Here is a 14,351-nt window from a genome sequence, read left to right as displayed (position 1 = left end):
TGACCGCGGCCGTCCCCCCTCGCTGTCGCTGACCGCGGCCGTCCCCCCTCGCTGTCGCTGACCGCATGCCTGTCGGTCTCTCGCTGTCATGGATGGCATCCCTCCGGCTGCCACCGAGTGAGGCCTTCCGGCTGCCACTGATCGAATGTCGCTCACTCACTGTCCCTTGTTTCCTGTTCCTCATAGTGACGATGATTGTGACGAGGATGAAGAGGAGTTAACTGAAGTAGACTCTGATGATGAATATCAGTTCTTTGATGATCCCAAGGACGAAAACTACATTCCCTCGTCAGAAAGGTGGGTTCGCAAATGTTCCCAATGCATCCTGACTCTTTATCCCGAATGCTCCCTATGTGTCTGAACTGTTACCTCTCATTATGTCCAGACAATCTATCCCTGAATCTTCCCCATGTATCCAGGCTGTTTCTGTAGCTAACTTGACTTTCCATATCTTCCTCCACCTTCCCTGTGTATCCCTGTTCCTGAATGCCCATGTGTCCAGACTGTTCCTCAGTTCCTCTGTCAGTTCAGACTGTCCATTAACCCACCCTGTATACCCTGAATGTTCCTGAAACCTCCCCGTGTACACGCATTGTTCACAAGCCCTCCCCATTTATACAGTTTTTCTGAACCCTTTCCATGTAACCAGACTGTTCATGAAGCCTCCATGTGTATTCAGACTGTTCATAAACCATCCATGTGTATCCAGACTGTTCATAAACCATCCACGTGTATCCAGACTGTTCATAAACCATCCACGTGTATCCAGACTGTTCATAAACCATCCACGTGTATCCAGACTGTTCATAAACCATCCACGTGTATCCAGACTGTTCATAAACCATCCACGTGTATCCAGACTGTTCATGAACCATCCACGTGTATCCAGACTGTTCATGAACCATCCACATGTATCCAGACTGTTCATGAACCCTCCACGTGCACCCAGACTTCATGAACCCACCCCATGTAACCAGACTGTTCCTGAACACTCTGCATGAATGCAAAGTGTTCCTGAACCCTCCCCGTGTATGCAAAGTGTTCCTGAACCCTCCCCATGTATGCGCGGTGTTCCTGAACCCTCCGCGCGTATGCGCGGTGTTCCTGAACCCTCCGCGCGTATGCGCGGTGTTCCTGAACCCTCCGCGCGTATGCGCGGTGTTCCTGAACCCTCCGCGCGTATGCGCGGTGTTCCTGAACCCTCCGCGCGTATGCGCGGTGTTCCTGAACCCTCCGCGCGTATGCGCGGTGTTCCTGAACCCTCCGCGCGTATGCGCGGTGTTCCTGAACCCTCCGCGCGTATGCGCGGTGTTCCTGAACCCTCCGCGCGTATGCGCGGTGTTCCTGAACCCTCCGCGCGTATGCGCGGTGTTCCTGAACCCTCCGCGCGTATGCGCGGTGTTCCTGAACCCTCCGCGCGTATGCGCGGTGTTACGGAACCCTCTGCGCGTATCCAGACTGTTCCTGGACCCACCCCGCGCGTATACAAACTGTTCATGAACCCTCCCCGCGCGTATCTGGACTGTTCCTGCACCCTCCCCGCGCGTATCCGGACTGTTCCTGCACCCTCCACGTGTATCCGGACTGTTCCTGCACCCTCCACGTGTATCCGGACGGTTCCTGAACCCGCCCCGTGTATGCTCTCTGTTCCTGAACCCTTCCCGTGTACCCGGACTGTTCCTGAACCCTCCACGTGTACCCGGACTGTTCCTGAACCCTCCACATATACCCGGACTGTTCGTGAACCTTCCTCGTGTATCCAAACTGTTCGTGAACCCTCCACATGTATCCAGACTGTTCCTGAACTCTCTCCGTGTACCCAGACTGTTCCTGAACCCTCCCCGTGTATGCACACTATTCCTGAACCCTCTCCGTGTACCCAGACTGTTCCTGAACCCTCCCCGTGTATGCATTTTGTTCCTGAACCCTCCACGTGTATCCAGACTGTTCATGAAACCACCACGTGTATCCAGACTGTTCATGAAACCACCACGTGTATCCAGAATGTTCATGAACCCTCCGCGTGGATCCAGACTGTTCATGAACCCTCCGCGTGTTTGCACAGTGTTCCTGAACCCTCCGCGCGCATGCAAAGTGTTCCGGAACACTCCGCGCGCATGCAAAGTGTTCCGGAACACTCCGCGTGTATCCAGACTGTTCCTGGACCCACCCCGTGTATCCAAACTGTTCATGAACCCTCCCCGTGTATCCGGACTGTTCATGAACCCTCCACATGTATCCAGACTGTTCCTATACCCTCCCCGTGTATGCTCTCTGTTCCTGAACCCTTCCCATTTAGCCAGACTGTTCCTGAACCCTCCCTGTGTATCCGGACTGTTCCTGAACCCTGCATGTGTATCCGGACTGTTCCTGAACCCTCCACATGTAGCCAGACTGTTCCTGAACCCTCCCTGTGTATCCGGACTGTTCCTGAACCCTGCACGTGTATCCGAACTGTTCCTGAACCCTCCCCGTGTACCCGGACTGTTCCTGAACCCTCCACGTGTACCCGGACTGTTCCTGAACCCTCCACGTGTACCCGGACTGTTCCTGAACCCTCCACGTGTACCCGGACTGTTCCTGAACCCTCCACGTGTACCTGGACTGTTCCTAAACCCTCCACGTGTACCCGGACTGCTCCTAAACCCTCCACGTGTACCCGGACTGTTCCTGAACCCTCCACGTGTACCCGGGCTGTTCCTGAACCTTCCACGTATACCCAGACTGTTCGTGAACCCTCCTCGTGTATCCAAACTGTTCGTGAACACTCCACATGTATCCAGATTGTTCGTGAACCCTCCACATGTATCCAGATTGTTCGTGAACCCTCCACATGTATCCAGACTGTTCCTGAACCCTCCCCGTGTATGCACACTGTTCCTGAACGCTCTCCGTGTACCCAGACTGTTCCTGAACCCTCCCCATGTATGCATTTTGTTCCTGAACCCTCCCCGTGTATCCAGACTGTTCATGAACCCTCCACGTGTATCCAGACTGTTCATGAACCCTCCACGTGTATCCAGACTGTTCATGAACCCTCTGCGTGTATGCACAGTGTTCCTGAACCCTCCGCGTGTATGCACAGTGTTCCTGAACCCTCCGCGTGTATGCACAGTGTTCCTGAGCCCTCCGCGTGTATGCACAGTGTTCCTGAGCCCTCCGCGTGTATGCACAGTTTTCCTGAGCCCTCCGCGTGTATGCACAGTGTTCCGGAACCCTCCGCGTGTATGCACAGTGTTCCGGAACCCTCCGCGTGTATGCACAGTGTTCCGGAACCCTCCGCGTGTATGCACAGTGTTCCTGAACCCTCCGTGTGTATGCACAGTGTTCCTGAACCCTCCGTGTGTATGCACAGTGTTCCTGAACCCTCCGTGTGTATGCACAGTGTTCCTGAACCCTCCGTGTGTATGCACAGTGTTCCTGAACCCTCCGTGTGTATGCACAGTGTTCCTGAACCCTCCGTGTGTATGCACAGTGTTCCTGAACCCTCCGTGTGTATGCACAGTGTTCCTGAACCCTCCGCGTGTATGCACAGTGTTCCTGAACCCTCCGCGTGTATGCACAGTGTTCCTGAACCCTCCGCGTGTATGCACAGTGTTCCTGAACCCGCCGCGTCTATGCACAGTGTTCCTGAACCCTCCGTGTCTATGCACAGTGTTCCTGAACCCTCCGTGTGTATGCACAGTGTTCCTGAACCCTCCGCGTGTATGCACAGTGTTCCTGAACCCTCCGCGTGTATGCACAGTGTTCCTGAACCCGCCGCGTGTATGCTCAGTGTTCCTGAACCCGCCGCGTGTATGCACAGTGTTCCTGAACCCGCCGCGTGTATGCACAGTGTTCCTGAACCCTCTGCGTGTATGCACAGTGTTCCTGAACCCTCTGCGTGTATGCACAGTGTTCCTGAACCCTCTGCGTGTATGCACAGTGTTCCTGAACCCTCTGCGTGTATGCACAGTGTTCCTGAACCCTCTGCGTGTATGCACAGTGTTCCTGAACCCTCTGCGTGTATGCACAGTGTTCCTGAACCTTCCGCGTGTATGCACAGTGTTTCTGAACCCTCCGCGTGTATGCACAATGTTCCTGAACGCTCTGCGTGTATGCGCAGTGTTCCTGAACCCTCCGCGTGTATGCGCAGTGTTCCTGAATCCTCCATGTGTATGCGCATTGTTCCTGAACCCTCAGCTTGTATGCGCAGTGTTCTTGAACCCTCCTCGTGTATCGAAACTGTTCCTGAACCCTCCCCGTGTATCCAAACTGTTCATGAACCCTCCCCGTGTATCCAAACTGTTCATGAACCCTCTCCGTATATGCACATTGTTCATGAACCCCCCCCCCCCCCCCCCCGTGTATCCGGACTGTTCCTGAGCCCTCCACGTGTATCCAGACTGTTCCTATACCCGCTCCGTGTGTGCTTTCTGTTCCTGAACCCTTCCCATGTAGCCAGACTGTTCCTGAACCCTCCCCGTGTGTGCGCAGTGTTCCTGAACCCTCCCCGTGTGTGCGCAGTGTTCCTGAACCCTCCCCGTGTGTGCGCAGTGTTCCTGAACCCTCCCCGTGTGTGCGCAGTGTTCCTGAACCCTCCCCGTGTGTGCGCAGTGTTCCTGAACCCTCCCCGTGTATGCGCAGTGTTCCTGAACCCTCCCTGTGTATGCGCAGTGTTCCTGATCCCTCCCCGTGTATGCCCAGTGTTCCTGAATCCTCCGTGTATGTGCAGTGTTCCTGAACCCTTCCCATGTAGCCAGGCTGTTCCTGAACGCTCCCCGTGTATGCGCAGTGTTCCTGAACCCTCCCCGTGTACGCGCAGTGTTCCTGAACCCACCGCGTTTACGCGCAGTGTTCCTGAACCCATCGCGTGTATGCACAGTGTTCATGAACCCTCCGCGCGTATGCACAGCGTTCCTGAACCCTCCGCACGTATGCACAGCGTTCCTGTACCCTCCGCGCGTATGCACAGGGTTCCTGTACCCTCCGCGCGTATGCACAGCGTTCCTGAACCCTCCGCGCGTATGCACAGCGTTCCTGAACCCTCCGCGCGTATGCACAGCGTTCCTGAACCCTCCGCGCGTATGCACAGCGTTCCTGAACCCTCCGCGCGTATGCACAGCGTTCCTGCACCCTCCACGTGTATCCAGACTGTTCCTATACCCTCCCCGTGTATGCTGTCTGTTCCTGAACCATTCCCATGTAGCCAGACTGTTCCGGAACCCTCCGCCTGTACGCGCAGTGTCCCGGGACCCTCCGCCTGTACGCGCAGTGTCCCGGGACCCTCCGCCTGTACGCGCAGTGTCCCGGGACCCTCCGCCTGTACGCGCAGTGTCCCGGGACCCTCCGCCTGTACGCGCAGTGTCCCGGGACCCTCCGCCTGTACGCGCAGTGTCCCGGGACCCTCCGCCTGTACGCGCAGTGTCCCGGGACCCTCCGCCTGTACGCGCAGTGTCCCGGGACCCTCCGCCTGTACGCGCAGTGTCCCGGGACCCTCCGCCTGTACGCGCAGTGTCCCGGGACCCTCCGCCTGTACGCGCAGTGTCCCGGGACCCTCCGCCTGTACGCGCAGTGTCCCGGGACCCTCCGCCTGTACGCGCAGTGTCCCGGGACCCTCCGCCTGTACGCGCAGTGTCCCGGGACCCTCCGCCTGTACGCGCAGTGTCCCGGGACCCTCCGCCTGTACGCGCAGTGTCCCGGGACCCTCCGCCTGTACGCGCAGTGTCCCGGGACCCTCCGCCTGTACGCGCAGTGTCCCGGGACCCTCCGCCTGTAGGCGCAGTGTCCCGGGACCCTCCGCCTGTAGGCGCAGTGTCCCGGGACCCTCCGCCTGTAGGCGCAGTGTCCCGGGACCCTCCGCCTGTAGGCGCAGTGTCCCGGGACCCTCCGCCTGTAGGCGCAGTGTCCCGGGACCCTCCGCCTGTAGGCGCAGTGTCCCGGGACCCTCCGCCTGTAGGCGCAGTGTCCCGGGACCCTCCGCCTGTACGCACTTTGTTCATGTATCCTCTGTGTATCCAGTCTGTTCATGAACCCTCCACGTGTATCCAGTCTGTTCATGAACCCTCCACGTGTATCCAGTCTGTTCATGAACCCTCCACGTGTATCCAGTCTGTTCATGAACCCTCCCACCTGTATCCAGACTGTTCCTGGACCCTCCCCCTTTATCCAGACTGTTCCTGAATCCTGCCCCTGTACCCAGGCTGTTCCTGGACCCTTGCCCTGTACCCAGGCTGTTCCTGGACCCTTGCCCTGTACCCAGGCTGTTCCTGGACCCTTGCCCTGTACCCAGGCTGTTCCTGGACCCTTGCCCTGTACCCAGGCTGTTCCTGGACCCTTGCCCTGTACCCAGGTTGTTCCTGGACCCTCCCCCTGTGTCTTGGTTGTTCCTGGACCCTCCCCCTGTGCCCAGGCTGTTCCTGGACCCTCCCCCTGTACCCAGGCTGTTCCTGGACCCTCGCCCTGTACCCAGGCTGTTCTTGGACCCTCCCCCTGTGTCTTGGTTGTTCTTGGACCTCCCCCTTTATCCAGACTGTTCCTGAATCCTGCCCCTGTACCCAGGCTGTTCCTGGACCCTTGCTCTGTACCCAGGCTGTTCCTGGACCCTCCCCCTGTGTCGTGGTTGTTCCTGGACCCTCCCCCTGTGTCGTGGTTGTTCCTGGACCCTCCCCCTGTGTCGTGGTTGTTCCTGGACCCTCCCCCTGTGTCGTGGTTGTTCCTGGACCCTCCCCCTGTGTCGTGGTTGTTCCTGGACCCTCCCCCTGTGTCGTGGTTGTTCCTGGACCCTCCCCCGTGTCGTGGTTGTTCCTGGACCCTCCCCCTGTGTCGTGGTTGTTCCTGGACCCTCCCCCTGTGTCGTGGTTGTTCCTGGACCCTCCCCCTGTGTCCGGACTGTTCCTGGACCCTCCCCCTGTGTCCGGACTGTTCCTGGACCCTCCCCCTGTGTCCGAACTGTTCCTGGACCCTCCCCCTGTGTCCGGGCTGTTCCTGGACGCTCCCCCTGTGTCCGGGCTGTTCCTGGAGCCTCCCCCTGTGTCCGGGCTGTTCCTGGAGCCTCCCCCTGTGTCCGGGCTGTTCCTGGAGCCTCCCCCTGTGTCCAGGCTGTTCCTGGACCCTCCCCCTGTGTCCAGGCTGTTCCTGGACCCTCCCCCTGTGTCCAGGCTGTTCCTGGACCCTCCCCCTGTGTCCAGGCTGTTCCTGGACCCTCCCCCTGTGTCCAGGCTGTTCCTGGACCCTCCCCCTGTGTCCAGGCTGTTCCTGGACCCTCCCCCTGTGTCCAGGCTGTTCCTGGACCCTCCCCCTGTGTCCAGGCTGTTCCTGGACCCTCCCCCTGTGTCCAGGCTGTTCCTGGACCCTCCCCCTGTGTCCAGGCTGTTCCTGGACCCTCCCTGTGTATCCACATGGCTCATTCCAGATCCCTTCCTAAGCCTCTGGTTTGTTTATTTCAGACCTCTCCCTGGGTATGCAGATCCCTCCCTGTATATCTGGACTGTCTCTTCCAGAGTGATCCCTGTGCTTCGGAATGCCATTCCCGCCTCCTTTCTGGTGTATCCAGACTGTTTGTTCTAGAACACCCCCTGCAAATACGCATTGTTCATTCCACGTTTGCCCAATCTGTTGAAGTATATTGCAATCCGAACTGCACGTGGCTTGTGGACCTGGATGTATTGATTCTATTTTCCAGTGGTTCTGACCGAGAGAAGAGGAGGGGAAGACCTCGCAGAAACAGTACGAAGAAGCCACCAGATGAAACCATAAACAGGTAGTGATACCCCAATTCCTCATTCAGCTGTACCATCCCTCCCGGGATCAGCAGGGCAATCAGTTTGGGGACCTTTTGCATTGCGTTAGAGAACATGGAAATTAGAAGCAGGAGCAGGCTATTCAGCCCATTGAGCCTGCCCTGCATTTCAAACAGGACATGGGGATCATCTACCTCTGTGACATTTTTCCCCACTATCCCTATATCCCTTGATGCCATTAGTTCTCAGAAATCTAGTGATTTCTATTATGAACATGCTTCCGAAGCCCTCTGGGGTAGAGATGTTCAAAGGTTCACCCTCTGAGTTAAGAAATCCCCCCTCATCTAAGTCTTAAATGTCTGCCCCATATCCCTTGGTTCAAGGTTCACCAGCCAGGGGTAATATCTGATTCACATGCACCCTGTCTTGCCCTATAATGATTTTCTCAGTTTCAATGTGATCGCCTCTCATGCTTCAAAACTCGAGAGAATGTGGGTCCAGTTTTTTCAATCCCTCCTTGTAAAACAACCCCCCCATCCCAGGGACTAGTCTGATTAATCTCTGTTGCTCTCCCTCTATGGCAAGTTTCTCCTTCCTTAAATAAGCAGACCAAAACTGTGCACAATACTGCAGGCGAGGTCTCACCAAGGCTATACAACTGCAGCAAGACATCTTTATTCCTGTACTCAAATCCCCTCATGATGAAGGCCAACATACCATTTGCCATCCTAATTGTTTACTGCACCTGCATGCTAACTTTGTGACTCATGAACAAGGACACCCAGGACCCTTTAGACACCTGCACTTCCCAACTCCTCACCATTTGCAGAATACTCTGCCTTCCTATTTTTTCTCCCAAAGTGGATAACTTCACACTTATTCTCGTTATATTCCATCTACCTTGTTCTTGCACACACACAGCCTGTCCAAGTTCGCTTGAAGTCTCCTTGCATTCCTCCCATAACTTAGATTTGCACCTAGTTTTTTGACATCAACAAATTTGGAAATTTTACATTTTGTCCCCACATCGATGTCATTTATATAGATTGTGAATAGCTGTGGCCCAAGCACTGATCCTTGCAGTACCCAACTAGTCACAGCCTGGATATTCCTACTGTTTTCTGTCTGTTAACCAATTCTCAATCCATACAAGTATACTACCTCCGATCCCATGTGCTCTAATGTTGTCTCCTAACCTCCTGCATGGGACCTTATCAAAAGCCTTCTGAAAATCTAAATACACCACAACCACTTGTTCTCCTTTTTCTGTACTACAGGTAACATCTCCAAAAAGCTCCAACAGATTTGTCAAACATGATTTCCCTTTCATAAATCCGTATTTACTCTGTCCAATCATATCATTATTTTCGAAGTGTCCATCCTTTATAATAGATTCTCTCATTTTCCCTACAACTGACACCAGACTAAAAGGCCTGTTGTTGTCCATTTTCTCTCTCCCTCCTTTCTTAAATTGTGGGGTTACATTTCGTACTTTCCAGTCTGCAGGGCCCTTTCTAGAATCTATTGGCCAGGATATTTCGGATGGCAAGTTTTCTCTTCCCCTCATCCATGGAGCCAGCGGGGAACACATTCCCGCTGACCCTGCCTGCCCCACAGCCATTTCACGCTCGAATGGGCGTCAGTTGGCTGCAGGCAGTACTTGCACCCCTCTCTTGGGAGGAAGTCCCGCCTTTAGAGAGCTGTCGGCCAATGTGGCTGGTAGCTCTCTGGTCCCGGCAGCGACAGGAGCTGTAATGAGCAGAAGTGGAACTTTCTGAAGACATCAGAGTCTAAGTCCCAGGAGTGGATCGAAAGACAAGTTTTGGGGGCCTCAGGGTAGGGAGGGAAGGTCTTGAGTGGTGGAAATTGGGCGATTGGGGTGTCAGATGAGAGGCGGGGGGATGGGAGTCGGTGGGGGGATGGGAGTCGCCGGGGGGATGGGAGTCGGCGGGGGGATGGGAGTCGGTGGGGGGATGGGGGGGTGATGTAGAGGAAGACCAGAACTTAAGGAGGGAGCACCAGAAGTTGGAAGGGGGCTTCTGATGGAGGCACCCCTCCCCCCCGCTTGCCACCCAAGGCCTAAACCCGATCATTTTCGGGCTTCCCCCCTCCCACCTGGGAAATCCTTCCACCAGCCTAAACATTGAGGCTCTGTAGGAACCAATAATTGGCCACTTCAGGGCCTCAGTTGGGCAAGGGCAGGTGGCCTCGCCTGCCCCAGCATAAAATTGCGCTGGCAGGTCAGGAAGGGTGGGAACCCATGGGAAGCCCATTTGTCCTATTTCATGCTCCCCAGCCCCTCCCCACAAAAACCCAGGGGTGGGGGAGTGCGAAATTCAAGCCATAGAATTTTGGAAGATAACCGCCAATGCATCCATTATCTCAATATCCACCTCTTTCAACTCCCTGGGATGTAGCTCAATTGGTCCAGGAGATTTATCAACCTTCAATCCAATTAACTTTTTGAGTACTTTATTACTCTTTATTAATAGTAATTTCTTTCCGTCCTCTCGATCTTTGTCCGTGAAGACAGACACCAAGCAACTGTTTAGTTTCTCTGCCATTTCCCTATTCTCCGTTATGAATTGTCCTGTCTCTGCCTGCAATGGACCCACATTTGTCCTAGCCAGCCTTTTCCATTTCATGCACTTAAAGAAGCTTTTCCAGTCTGTCTTTGTTTCTCGCCAGCATGCATTCATTTTCTCTTTTCAGAATCTGAGACAATCCTAGCGCAGTGAACGTGAAGCTTTACAAAAAAGCCGTTAGCAATCCATCAATGTTCCACGAAAGCCCAGGTTGCTCGTTGCCCCCTGCCCCCACACATTGATGTTGACTAATTTCCTATTTGTTTTTGATATCAGTGGTTTACATTGCTCCTCTTGCTAATCTGTAGGAAAGCTCAGAAACGTCGAGGGAAGCGAGACCCAAGTGAGCAACCGAAGAAAATCCGGTGAGTCTGAGGGTTTGTGGTGGGAGCAGCGCAGCGTTCACTGGCAAGAGAGGAGGTACAGAAGCACAGTGTGTACACTGGCAGGAGAGGGGGTGCCGAATCTGTATGTACACTAGCGGGAGAGTGGGTACAGAAGCACAGTGTGTACACTGGCGAAGAGAGGCGGTAGAGAACCGCAGTATGTACACTGGCAGGAGAGGGGTATAGAAGCACAGTGTGTACATTGGCAGGGTGGGGGTACAGAACCATAGTGTGCACTCTGGCGGGAGCAGCACAGACCCACTGTTTATACACTGGCTCAGGAGGCAGTATGAAACCACTGTGTGTACACTGGCTTGGGAGGGGGTGCAGAGAAGCATTTGTTCAATGGTCCTCCAACTGAATCCGGAGGATGCAGAAGTGGCATCGTTGATGGGATTTCTCTGGCTCTCTTCTGTGTCCCTGATACACAGTCCAGGTCTTGCCATAGTACAGGAGTGTGGTGACAATTGCTGTGAACACCAGGACTTGTTGATTTGAGATCTTTGTTGTCAAACACTCATGACTATAGTTCAGAGAAAGCTGAGCTGGCACAGCTGATCCAGTGTCAGATCCCCTCATCAATGGTGCCCTTTTGAGGGAGGCTGCCAAGGCATGGGAACTGCTCCACATATTCCAGAACCCCTCTTTCAATATATATGGGAGGTAGAATATTTAGCTGACCAGGTGTGGGGTGATATGAGTTTTGTTTTGGCAACATTCAAGGACAGGCTTGATTTCTTGCATGCATCGTTGAAGAGATTGAGAGTGGCTTCCAAATCTCGTGGGTAATGCCATTCAGTCATCCACAAACTGTCGATCATGTATGTCTCTGGCAGTCAGTTTAGTTTTGGCACAGGGGCACTGAGGTTAGAGTTTTTCATCTAGGCGATATTTAATATTCACAGCAGAGGGCAGTTGATGTTTGAAGAGGTGAATAACTATTGTCAGGTAGTTTGTAAATAATAAGGGGGTTATCACAAAGCCTTGTTTGACACAAGCCTGGATTTTGAAGGTTACTGTTCCAGATCCCCCACTTAAGACAGCTACAGTAATTTCATTGGGAACAGTTGTGGGTTTATGATGTTTTTTGAACATGCAGATCTCAAGAGCACATTCTACTGAAGCAAATGATTTAATCAAATTTGGTCAGACTAATGAATGCAATGAAGTGTTCCTTGTGTTGCTCTCGACATTTTTCTTGGATTTGCCTGGCAACAAAGACCATGGGCGGGATTTTCCGCACCCGCCCACCACTGGGATCTTCTGGTCCCGCCGTAAGTCAGTGGACTTCTGGCTATGGTGCTGCCTCACCCATGGTGTGTCCCGCCTGCGACAGAACGGGAAAATCCCGGCCCATGTCAGAGGTTCCTTGCGAAGGTCTAAAGCAGGCTTGTTGAACCTTTATGTGTCAGGGTAGGGGTTTCTCACACAAGGGACACATGAGCAAATTTCGAAAGGATAAGGTTCGGCTCAACTTTAAACATGAATTTCCAAATACGCCGAGGTATGAAGAAAAGAAGCAGTTGCAGCAATTCCATCAGGAAGCAGTTGTAGGATTGTGATGAAGAGTTTTGGACATCCAAATCCCTGGAGCACAATTTTTGCTGAGCAAAAATAAAGCAAAGTCAAAGCAATAAAGCAATTTAAAAGAAATGTAGTTGATAAAAATGACCAGAAGAATGGGCAAGGGTGAGTGTGTGTATGTCCCACTCACTTGCTCTCAGGGTGCTCACTCACAGCCCCACACACCCATGTGGGTAGGTAAGAGTTTGTGTTAGTGTGTGGAGATGAGGGTGTGAATAAGTACCCGGAGACTGGGAATGAGCGAGACAGGCACACCCCCTCTCGTTCACGTGCACTACCTCCCTCTAGCACGCACCCATTCTCACGTGTGCACACTCCTCCTCTCATGTGCACCCTCCCTTTCTCAATGCACACCTTCCCACTCTCAAGCGCATCTGCCCTCTCTCCCCGTTCCCCCATGCAGTCTCCGGTGCTGTCATGTGTGCATGCTCTCCCATGCTCCTCCGCGCATGCTCTCTCTCAGGACCGCGCAAGCCCCCTCTCTCACACACTAATTCTCTCTCTTGCTCGCATTCCATCCCTCTCTCTCACGCACACTTCCCTCTCTCACATGCACTCCTTCCCCCTCTCTCACGCACTCCTTCCCCTTCTCTCACGCACTCCTTCCCCTCTCTCACGCACTCCTTCCCCCTCTCTCACGCACTCTTTCCCTCTCTCACACGGACTCCTTCCCTCTTTCACACTCACTCCTTCCCTCTCTCTCACGCACTCCTTCCCTCTTTCTCACGCAGTCCTTCCCTCTCTCTCACACTCTCCCTCTCTCTCTCACACTCTCCCTCTCTCTCACACACTCCCCCTCTCTCACGCACTCCCCCTCTCTCTCTCACGCACTCCCCCTCCCTCTCTCTCACACTCCCCCGCTCTTTCTCACACACTCCCCCGCTCTTTCTCACGCACTCCCCCGCTCTTTCTCACGCACTCCCCCGCTCTTTCTCACGCACTCCCCCGCTCTTTTTCACGCACTGCCCGCTCTTTCTCACGCACTGCCCGCTCTTTCTCACGCACTCCCCCGCTCTTTCTCACGCACTACCCCGCTCTTTCTCACGCACTCCCCCGCTCTTTGTCACGCACTCCCCCGCTCTTTCTCACGCACCCCCCCGCTCTTTCTCACGCACCCCCCCGCTCTTTCTCACGCACTCCCCCGCTCTTTCTCACGCACTCCCCCGCTCTTTCTCGCACTCCCCCGCTCTTTCTCGCACTCCCCCGCTCTTTCTCACGCACTTTCTCTCACAGATGCTCGATCTCTCTCACACACACACACACTCCTTTTCTTTCTCTCTCACGTGCTCCCTCGCTCTCTCACACGCTCCCTCACTCTCTCACACGCTCCCTCACTCTCTCACGCGCTCCCTCACTCTCTCACGCGCTCCCTCACTCTCTCACGCGCTCCCTCACTCTCTCACGCACTCCCCCGCTCTTTCTCACGCACTCCCCCGCTCTTTCTCACGCACTACCCCGCTCTTTCTCACGCACTCCCCCGTTCTTTTTCACGCACTGCCCGCTCTTTCTCACGCACTGCCCGCTCTTTCTCACGCACTCCCCCGCTCTTTCTCACGAACTCCCCCGCTCTTTCTCACGCACTCCCCCGCTCTTTCTCACGCACTCCCCCGCTCTTTCTCACGCACCCCCCCGCTCTTTCTCACGCACCCCCCCGCTCTTTCTCACGCACCCCCCCGCTCTTTCTCACGCACTCCCCCGCTCTTTCTCGCACTCCCCCGCTCTTTCTCGCACTCCCCCGCTCTTTCTCACGCACTTTCTCTCACAGATGCTCGATCTCTCTCACACACACACACACTCCTTTTCTTTCTCTCTCACGTGCTCCCTCGCTCTCTCACACGCTCCCTCACTCTCTCACACGCTCCCTCACTCTCTCACGCGCTCCCTCACTCTCTCACGCGCTCCCCCACTCTCTCACGCGCTCCCTCACTCTCTCACGCGCTCCCTCACTCTCTGACGTGCTCCCTCACTCTCTGACGCGCTCCCTCACTCTCTCACACACTCCCCCGCTCTTTCTCACGCACTCCCCCGCTCTTTCTCACGCACTCCCCCGCTCTTTCTCACGCACTCCCCTGCTC

At 54.9% G+C, this 14,351-nt stretch overlaps 1 protein-coding gene across 2 annotated transcripts in view; it reads left to right on the top strand.

Moving 5' to 3' along the window:
• Positions 1–14,351, top strand: part of LOC121269316 (E3 ubiquitin-protein ligase ZFP91-like) — a 171,681-nt gene that overhangs the window by 136,231 nt on the left and 21,099 nt on the right. The window contains exons 4-6 of one of the 2 annotated variants that reach the window (XM_041173857.1): positions 187–297; positions 7,664–7,741; positions 10,615–10,671. In XM_041173857.1, the coding sequence (XP_041029791.1) occupies positions 187–297; positions 7,664–7,741; positions 10,615–10,671 (246 nt within the window). The remainder of the gene's footprint in view (positions 1–186; positions 298–7,663; positions 7,742–10,614; positions 10,672–14,351) is intronic. The other variant, XM_041173859.1, reaches the window with a different exon arrangement.

The sequence above is a fragment of the Carcharodon carcharias genome, chromosome 24, assembly GCF_017639515.1.
Source record: "Carcharodon carcharias isolate sCarCar2 chromosome 24, sCarCar2.pri, whole genome shotgun sequence".
Lineage (NCBI taxonomy): Eukaryota > Metazoa > Chordata > Chondrichthyes > Lamniformes > Lamnidae > Carcharodon > Carcharodon carcharias.
This window is presented reverse-complemented; position numbering and strand designations above follow the sequence as displayed.